At 47.8% G+C, this 9,685-nt stretch overlaps 2 protein-coding genes across 2 annotated transcripts; one reads left to right on the forward strand and one right to left on the reverse strand.

Annotated features, from left to right (window-relative positions):
- The first annotated feature begins 621 nt into the window (after positions 1 to 621).
- On the forward strand, positions 622 to 1,605 carry LOC137662922 (mas-related G-protein coupled receptor member D-like). Its single transcript, XM_068399669.1, has one exon. The coding sequence runs from the start codon at positions 622 to 624 to the stop codon at positions 1,603 to 1,605; it is 984 nt and encodes a 327-aa protein (XP_068255770.1).
- Positions 1,606 to 6,583: 4,978 nt separating this feature from the next.
- On the reverse strand, positions 6,584 to 7,537 carry LOC137663002 (proto-oncogene Mas-like). Its single transcript, XM_068399811.1, has one exon. It carries the CDS (start codon positions 7,535 to 7,537, stop codon positions 6,584 to 6,586), a length of 954 nt encoding a protein of 317 aa, XP_068255912.1.
- Between the last annotated feature and the right edge of the window lie 2,148 nt (positions 7,538 to 9,685).

A 9,685-nucleotide genomic window follows, 5' to 3' on the forward strand; every position in this document is an offset into this window, starting at 1 on the left:
AAAGGCGTTTAAAATGATACTTTACAGAGTCTGAGTGCCTTTCTTAACGGGATCATAACAGATCAGCACCTCCTGGTGAAAAACTAGGGGGAGGAGAGGAAGGGAGTGACGTGGCCAACTCCTACTGACAAGATCACTGTCCATGGGACATGTGAGGGGAAGCTGTCACCGACATGATGAGATTGTGAGGGGAGTCTTCTGACCACGGGATGTGATCACTGGGCAAAGGTCTGCTCCTCAGGCACGAGGGATGAGGCCAGAGCAGAGCGGGGTGGCCACAACAGCCATCACCAGAAACTTTCTCCTGGCGAGCCTGGAGGCCCCGTGTGCTGGAGATCCTGCAGCAGCACCGTTCCCAGGAGCACCAGGAGGTAGGAGGCTGGGGACAGGCAGGTGGGACATGCCTGGTGGCCAGGGACAGGGCTGGAGGAGTGGGAGCCTGTCATGGGCATGGCAGGGGATGGGATCCTTCGTGGTGCAGCCTGGGGCTGGCGTGGGGCCATGGGGAAAGCTGGCGAGTGCTGGGCCTGCCAATGCCCCTCATTTCCTTCCCCTTCCTCATCTCTTCTAGGAGGTGATGGGAGTGGGAGAAGGTGGCCACCGACAACAGAGTCATTCGCCATGGAGGAGACCAACACAACAGACCTCTCTCTGAGCTATGTGACTTCTGGATATGTGGGCTATGGGGATGACATCGAATATGAATGCCCAAGTCTACCTTATGGATTGATGGTCTTTGCATGTGTCTGTATAGGGATTTGCCTCTGTGGACTTGTGGGGAATGGGATAGTCATATGGTTCCTGGGCTTCCACATGAAGCAGAACCCTTTCACCGTCTACATCCTAAATCTAGCTGTTGCTGACTTCTCTCTGATCCTCCTGTTTCTTCTCCTCATATTGGCACTTTTGAGCTTAACAGCTTGTTCTTATTTCGAGAATTTTATTTCTTTCTACATAGATTTCTTATTTGCAGTTGAATTTCTGTGCCACTTCTTTGACCTCAGCAGCCTGAGCCTCCTGACAGCAGTCAGCGTGGAGCGGTGTATCTCTGTCCTCTTCCCAATCTGGTATCGCTGCCACCGCCCAAAGCACTTATCAAGCGTTGTGAGCGGGGTGCTCTGGGCTCTCGCTGGAGTTTTTGTTTCCTCGATGTATCTGACCTTTAACTTTGCTGAAAGCTACGAGACAGTGCTCGCAGGTGTAGCCATCGCAATTGCCATGATTTTGTCATCAATGATGTTGATTTCCAACCTGTCCCTGTTCATCAGACTCCGATGTCGCTCACAGAGACGACACCCGGGGAGGCTCTACGTTGCTGTCCTCCTCAACGTGATCTTCTTCTTTGCCTTCGGTATTCCTTTCAGTGTAGAGGTTTTCCTCAATCTTCCAAGTTCACACGAATTAGTCCCTGAAAATACATCTTTTCTGCTGGCGTTGCTGAACTGCAGCATCAACCCGGTCGTTTACTTCTTGGTGGGGAGCTGCCGGCAGCGCCGGTTCCAGGGCTCTGCACAAGTTGCCCTCCGAAGAGTGTTCGAGGAGAAAGTGATGAGCGAGGAGGAGAGACACATGCCCAGGGACACTGCGGTGGAGACCACTGTGTAAGGCACTGCTGGTGAGGAGACTTGGAGATGTGGAGCCTCACAGGGAGCCAGAAGGATGGAGGGTGGGGGCATGTGGCAGCCGGGCTCGGTCCCCGTGCGCGGGCTGTATTCCCTATTGCAATGACCCTCGTTGCTCTGGCCCCAGCGAATAAATTCTGGCTCCTTTGGCTCAGCAGATGAGTTTTGTGGTGTTCTGGGGGGTGTCTTGCCTGGGGAAGGTCTGAGACGTTAGGTGCTGGGGGAGCTCTGGCCACCCCTGTTGTCTCAGCAATGCAGGGCTCTGCAAAAAGGATTGCAAAAATGGGCAAGCCAAGGCGTCCTGGTGGGTGATGGAGGGATTAGTGGTGTAGAGAGTAAGGCATAGAGTAAAATTACCACTTGGAGAATGAGAAAGAAAAGAGAGAGGAAGAAATAAGGAAATTAAGAAAGAGAGAATGAGAGAGAGAAAGAAAATGAGAAAGGAAGGAAGGAAGGGAGAAAGGAAAAAAGAAAGAGAGAGAACGGGAAAGAAAAAGAAACACAGAGAGAAGTGAGCTGTCTCCATGATGCTGATGTTCAGAGAGACAAGAGTCTTGCAGATAAAATCCCCTTTGCAGCTCTCTGTAACCCACAGACGCAATCTCTAAGGCAACACGCTTGGAGAGCTTCATCAGAGGCAGCGGGTGAAGCCCTTATGCTGTTGCCTGTCCACACACAGTGATTTCCCAGTGTGGAGGGTCTCCTGGTCCAGCGCCAAGTACACTCAGCACAACCCAGAAGCCCCTCTCGTGGTGGGACAACACTGGACAATGGCAGGGGAGAGGAAGGGGTTGACGTGGCCAAGTCCTACTGACAAGATCACTGTCCATGGGACATGTGAGGGGAAGCTGTCACTGATGTGATGAGATTGTGAGGGGAGTCTTCTGACCACGGGACGTGATCTCTGGGCAGAAGTCTGCTCCTCAGGCACGAGGGATATTTCCTTCTCCTTCCTCGACTCTCCTAGGAGGTGGTGGGAAAGGGAGAAGGCGGCCACTTGGAACAGGGTCATTTGCCATGGAGGAGACCAACACAACAGACCTCTCTCTGCTCAATGATTCCTTGTGTGATGGAGCTCATGGGAGAGACAGCCCATCTTGTGAATCACAGACTTCTACAGCTGACTTTTTCACACTGTTTTGGTGGGGTGTTTGGCTCTGTGGGCTGCTGGGAAATGTGGTGGTCGTGTGGTTCCTGGGCCACTCATAAAACAGACAGGAGGAGAGGAGGTCTAACAGCGTGGCTGTGCAGGTTTTGAAACGGGCAGGTGTTGGCTCCAAAGGGACAAATGTCCCACGGTGAGGAAGCAAGGATCTTCCTCCGCCTCTGCAGTCAGGATTTGCCTTTGAGCAGACCCGATCCAAACGTTGTGATGTTGTGATTACCTGGCTTTGCCACCTCTCTCAGTTCAAACTAAACAGAGCTTAGGATTGGACTAAATCCTTTATCTGGGTAGGAATGGGTGACTGTTTTTTGACGATTAAGCTTTTAAAGTATAAAAACTGTAGGGCCTAAAGTAAGGTTTCCATAATGTATCTTGGGTCTCACCAGCAAGACCTGCCAAAGCCTGTTTGTGCTGTGGTACCTCCTCTGCTCTTCTTTGTGCCTGATCCCAAGTTGCTCTGCGGGTTGTAAGACACCACTTAGCTATGAGCTGGTGCAACACCTAAATAGTGCAAAAGAGAGGGGTCTAGAGGTGCTTGCCCCTCCTTCTGCCCCCAGTTAGCTGGCCCTGACTCTCCTCTTCCAAAGAGGACGTAGCTTTCTCTTACTAGCTGCTGTCCCGTCCTTCCTGTGGCATGGAGCCACATCTCCATGAAAGGTGCAAGAGAAGGAATTTGGCAGCTGATGCTGAGGAGGGCTGGAAGGGGAAGGCTGCTCCTTTGAGGTGTGTGTGAGGTAGGCTGGGGTGAGGGAGAGAAGGGGGCTGGCTGTTGTAGAAGCTCTTGGAATGGAGAATGGGGTAGCTGCTTGAAGGGGAGGGTGGGGGTAACTAGTGGGAGACAGAGGCTTGGGAAAGGGAACCTAATCAAGGCACCGGAGAGTCCTTCACTCTCCTGCATGTGGTGAAAACTGGACTGTTCTGAAGCATCCACATTCCCATCCACATGCCTTCCTCCAGGTCTTAACTGCACCACAGAAATACCAGCAGTAACGTGTGTGCCTTCTGCTGAAATCACTGAGAAAATAAAGATTACTTCAGACTCTGGTGTCTAGGGACTCCTCAGAGGAGTGGAGTGAGGTTTGCTGTCCCTGGGGAGCAGGTAACACCATCCCTCGCAGGCACCGCATGCCGCTGGCACATGGGCCATGGTGAGGAGCACACTCAACACTTGTGGCCTGGGCTGCCTGTCTCCTTTCAGCTGTCCCCAGGGAAGCAGAAATGTGGGCTTTTTTTTCAGGACGGTGGTGGCCCCTGAGGAATGTACCCTTCTCATGCATGATTGCTGATCTTCTGGATGCCCTGGCATCCTTCCAGAGAGATGCTGAGCAATTCAGAGGACAAACTTAGTTCAGATGCTGAGGACATTCTCACTGGCAGCCTGGGCTGACTGTCTTGGTGTTAGTTCACGGTGGAAAAGCCTGGAAATGATCCCCATCTCCTTGCAGATCCCATCATTGACGACTTCTGGACCACAGGAGATAGATACACTGCAAACATCTGGCAGATGCCACCCCTGAGAATGCCTGATTTTTACCACGGATGATCGAGGGTGTCTAGGATGGTGGTTTATATGCAGGCATGACCTTTTAAATGTCCAAGGGTGGATGTAAAGTGTTCACGTTAACATGTGATGTGTAGAATGTGTTCACATTAAATGCCACATGTCTTCATGATCACAGAATCACAGAATCAATGAGGTTGGAAGAGCCCTCTGGGATCATCGAGTCCAACCGTTGCCCTGACACCACCATGGCAACTAGACCAGGGCACTAAGTGCCATGGCCAGGCTTTTCTTAAACCCCTCCAGAGATGGTGACTCCACCACCTCCCTGGGCAGCCCCTTCCAATGGCTAATGACCCTTGCTGAGAAGAAATGCTTCCTAATGTCCAACCTGAACCTCCTCTGGCGAAGCTTGAGGCTGTGTCCTCTTGTCCTATTGCTGGTTGCCTGGGAGAAGAGGCCGATTCCCACTCCACTACATCCTCCCTTCAGGTAGTTGTAGACTGCACTAAGGTCACCTCTGAGCCTCCTCTTCTCCAGGCTAAACAACCCAGCTCCCTCATCAGGATGGAAAGTTTTTCAGTTTATATTCTGTATGTTTTTATCAGTTGCTGGCTTCTTCGGAGCACAATAATGTTTTAAATACCATTTATTTTCCTTTTTTAAAAAAAAGGCTTTTGACATTTTTAATAATAATGGAAATGTTTTGGTTCTCCCAATGATAAAATCATTACAGATATTAAAAGGAAAACATTTTTAACATGTTTTCTGATAAATGGATGCTCTATTCCCCTCAGCAGTAGAAGTCAGAAGAAAAAAAAACCCTAAAAATAATTGATGACACAGACCTAATCTGAATCAACTATATGTACATTGCAGAACAATAGCATTAAAAATTAAAGAATAGTAGAAATGGAACTCAAATTTCAGCTTTCAGGAACTGTAAACAAGAAGCAAAAAGCAACTACAGACATTAGGGTGAGCCACTATTTTTTTAAGTGGTGCTTTTCAAAATTAACAAACAGACAAACAGGAAAAAAAAGATAACAGACAATAAAAGAATGTAGCTTCCCTTTAGGAAAATATTTGAAGGCATGAAGAGGAAATCTGTAAGATTTCTCAAAGAAAATTATCTGTGTCACCTTTTTCTACCAATTTAGGTGAAAAGAGCAAATGTTATGTAGTCTGATAGCACAACACTTAAAATAATCACATCTTGTACCTCAAGGGATTGGGTCTAGAGAATAATTTGTTGCAAATTGTGGTATTTATTTACCTTTCTTCCATTTCCTATATTTTCCCTACCCTTGGATTTATTTGTATTAGTAGAGGAGATGTTAGAAGCCATGGGTTCTTATCTGCCCTTCTTCAAGGAAGAAATAACAGAATTACAGAATCAACCAGGTTGGAAGAGACCTCTGGGATCATCAAGTCCAACCGTTGCCCTGACACCCTCATCTACTAACCACCCACGCATGCAGTAGTTAGGTGCAGGTACCCTGTCCTGGGCTGGAGGAAGCTAAAATAATATGCAACTCCAGCTCTATATTTCTTTGGAACACAAGAAAATGGAGCATGCAACTCAGTGGGTGAAGTTTCACGACATGTTGGTAGGGGTTGGAGCCCTTTTCTACTGCATCACAGCTCTATGGTATGGAAACCTCCCTAGTTAATAGAAGAAAGGAACTTCTAGGGCATGAGTCACTGCACTATTTGAAATGTTGGCATTAGGAAGCAAAGAATCGTGCACTCTGTGAGCCACAAAAAGTCGCATGTGTTGCTGAGATACAGGTATTTAAAATTAAGTGAGACAGATAGACTCTCCTTCCAGGAATTTTGTGGCTCATTTCAACAGGAGGAGGATTGGTTCTCATCTCATCTTCAGAGATCTGAGTAAAAAGTGACAGAGAATTTATGAATTTGATATTGTTGTGCTCTGAAAGACAGAGAATTATGGAGTGACCTGCAAATTCTGAGTGGGATTCCTTTGATGAAATGCAGACACCACAACAGTTCACCTTATCAAACTGAAATCATTTAATGCCCTCTGAAAAGAAATAGCCACTCTCAATGTGGTCCTAATACAGGTCAGATAAATTCTACGGTCCAGGTGCTTATGTGTTTTCACTGACCACAGATGGAGCTTAAAATAACTGGCTAAAGGTGGATATCCACAGTGAAGATGCTGAAGGTTAGGTGAGATAAACCTTTCCCAATACCTCAGAGTTCTTCAAGTCTGTAAACTATTGGCCCTCAGCTCCAGACCAGTGTTACTGTGTTAGGCACAGCAGGGTTTTAGGAGGACATAGTTACTGTGTCACGGGTTTCCCGTTCATCTTTGTCATCTCCTGAATCTTCAAAGGCCCTCTGGAAGGCCAGCCTGAGGGTGACCTTGGTTCTCCGATCCCTGTAGCTGCCCACAAGGAAGTAGATGACAGGGTTGAGGCTGCTATTCACGCAGGACAGCACAAAGCCGATCTCTGGGGAGTAGAGAAATTTGTAGCCCAAGAAGTCAAAGAGGATGAGGACGCTCAGAGGCACAGCGAAAATGAGGAAGAAGAGGACGGTGAGCATGATGACGGTGAAGAGCCTGCCCGTTCGCAGGCGTTGGGAGCTGCACTTGACCCTGAGGAAGAGGGTGAGGCTGAAGAGCAGCATGAGGGGCGTGCAGAAGAGGAAGTCCAAGGTTCCGATGGTGATGAGCAGGAGGTGGCAGCTCCTGGCAGAGGGGCGAAGGGTACACAGAACATAGCCAAGCGTGTTCAGCAGCAGGGAGAGACCCCAGAGCAGACCAGAGATGATGGCAGACAAGTGCCTTGGGCGGTGGCTTCGGCACCAGATTGGACAAAGGACAGAGAGGCACCTCTCGATGCTGATGGTCGTCAGGAGATACAAGCCGGTCCCATACATGAAAAGGTCGAGGAAGAGGAATATCCCAAACTGCACCCCCACATTGAACTGCATCAGGTACTGAACCGTCTCGATGGCGATGCAGAGGAGATACCCAAAGTCGGCAGCGGCCAGGTTCAGGATGTAGACAGTGAAGTGGTTTCTCCGGATGCGGAAGCCAAGGTACCAGAGGACCATGCCATTTCCCACCATCCCACAGGCAGCACTGATGAGGCAGAAGCTCTCCATGAACTTGAGGACAGCATACGATGGCTCTGCCTTTCCCACAGCCCCACTCTGATTAGTCCCGTGAGCGTAGCTGGTTGCAGTTGGAAGGACGATTGTGGTTGAAGTACTCATGATGAGTGATTTCAGACCTGTAAGCAGAGAGGAGAGAGGTGGTAACTCCAGCGTGACTTTCCCTCATGGTGACCTGGTGGTGTTTCTGGATGTGTTCCACCTCTTTGTAGCCAGAGCTTGATTTAGGGAGGGTTTGCTGGATTTAGACTTGGAGCACAGAGCTTTGAGGCATTGTCCAAAGCACTGTATCTAAGGCCAAATTCTATACGACATGTAGAAAAAACTAGATTGCAGTGTTTCTCCCTTTCAAAAATTCATTTCTTGGTCCTTTTTGCAGTCAGTATCGGGAAACAAATATCTTCAAAAAGCCATTATAGCTTAGATTAATCATGTCTGAAAAGTTCCTCTTGTCTGAATAAAAAGAGAACCCAGTGTTAACAGCTCTGGGATAACTGTCTTTGCTTCGTGTGGCTGGGATTAGGTGAGACAAATCTTGTCAAAAGTGTGTGTGAAATTTCTAGGCAATCACAAGTTTAATCAGCGTGAAAGCTGATCGAGTTTTGTCCTATGAATATGCCCCGAAAACATGGTAGAGAGTACTCCAAATAGCTGGTAGTTTTTTCATGTTCATGATTGATTTCTATTTTAATAACATGTAGTTTAATGTGGTTGGCTCACATAATTATTTCACCCTATTCCCTGAGACAGTTCACCCTGCTTCTTCCCCCATGATACTGGGATCTGAATGAGAATCTTGGGGGGAAAAAAAATTTTAAAAAAATAGATTTCACTCCTTTTTTTTTTTGTCTAAGGAGGTGAAAGAGCATGACTCTTTCTCTCCACCCACCAGCTATTAATTTTGACATGGGAAGACAGAGAAGTATCATGAAAGACAGCAGGAGGTAGTTAAAAGGAGGAGAGGAACAAGTCAAAAGAGGGAGAGCTAGGAAGATGTGAATCATTGAGCGGTCTAACCAGCATGAATATTCTGTTCTCTCTTTGTACAACGCTGCAGCATACATGGAGACAGACTTTCATAAACAAGCGAAATGTGGCAGATTGAATCGTTATCGTTTCATCTTTCTGTCTTCAGCGCTGCATGGCTAGAGGCAAGGTAAATAAATGCACGATGCAGGTTGTTTCCTCACCCAGCTGATGGCCTGGAGCAGTGGAGACAACCTTGCTGCATTAGTCCATGGAGGGCATGTACGCCAGCAGTGCTTGGTTGGGAGTTCAGCTGGGACTGTTACACCTAGCTTTCACCATTAAAAATGCAAACATCTCATTTAACGTTGCCTTTAAATCTGCCATTTGAATTATTGGAGGTTTATGAGCACCTCCAATGGTAATGTATTCTATCCTAAGATAGGTGTCTTAGCTAGGTGTGCAGTCACCTGCCTGGCTTCGCTGACTGCAAAGTCTCTAAAGAAGAGACCACTGTTCTTTAGAGACCAATGGTCCCTCAAGAGTTTTAGTACATACTGAAAGGGACTACGGGAAACAAAAAACATAGAATCGTAGAATGGTCTGGGTTGGACGGGACTTTAAAGGTCATCTAGTCCAGCCCCCCTGCAGTGAGCAGGGACGTCTTCAACTAGATCAGGTTGCTCAGATCCTCGTCCAACCTGGCCTTGAACGTTTCCAGGGATGGGGCATCTACAACCTCTCTGGGCAACCTGTGCCAGTGTCTCACCACTGTCATTGTAAAAAATTTCTTCCTTCTATCTGGTCTAAATCTACCCTCTTTTAGTTTAAAACCATCACCCCTTGTCCTATTGCAACAGCTCTTGCTAAAAAGTTTGTCCCCATCTTTCTTACTGGCCCCCTTTAAGTACTGAAAGGCTGCAATAAGGTCTCCCTTCTCCATCATCTCCCCCAGAATGCACAGAGTCTCTGTTGTAGCACAGTTTCACAACAGGAACATCCCTGAGCTCAAACTCACCTCTTTCCATATCTGGGGAGAGCAGCATACTGCCTGACCAACATCGCTAGAAAGGCTACCCCTTCCCTGAACATCTGTAACAGGTAAGTTGAGAAGATACAGCCTTATGACTGTGCACTTCCTCGCTACCTGCTTTTGGGGTGGCAGAAAATGATCAGACCTTGATTCACTGTAGAAAGCAGCTGAAGTAGCCTCTAATTCTGTGAACCAAGTCTGCTGTGAGGAGAAAAGAAGACCCAGTGGTTAAATGGTTTCCTAGCCTTCAG

This window comes from Nyctibius grandis, chromosome 4 (genome assembly GCF_013368605.1).
Source record: "Nyctibius grandis isolate bNycGra1 chromosome 4, bNycGra1.pri, whole genome shotgun sequence".
Lineage (NCBI taxonomy): Eukaryota > Metazoa > Chordata > Aves > Nyctibiiformes > Nyctibiidae > Nyctibius > Nyctibius grandis.

Excerpts from the sequence above, each read along its gene's own strand:
- LOC137662922 (XM_068399669.1), top strand. The coding sequence starts at position 622 with ATGGAGGAGACCAACACAACAGACCTCTCTCTGAGCTATGTGACTTCT.
- LOC137663002 (XM_068399811.1), bottom strand. The coding sequence starts at position 7,537 with ATGAGTACTTCAACCACAATCGTCCTTCCAACTGCAACCAGCTACGCT.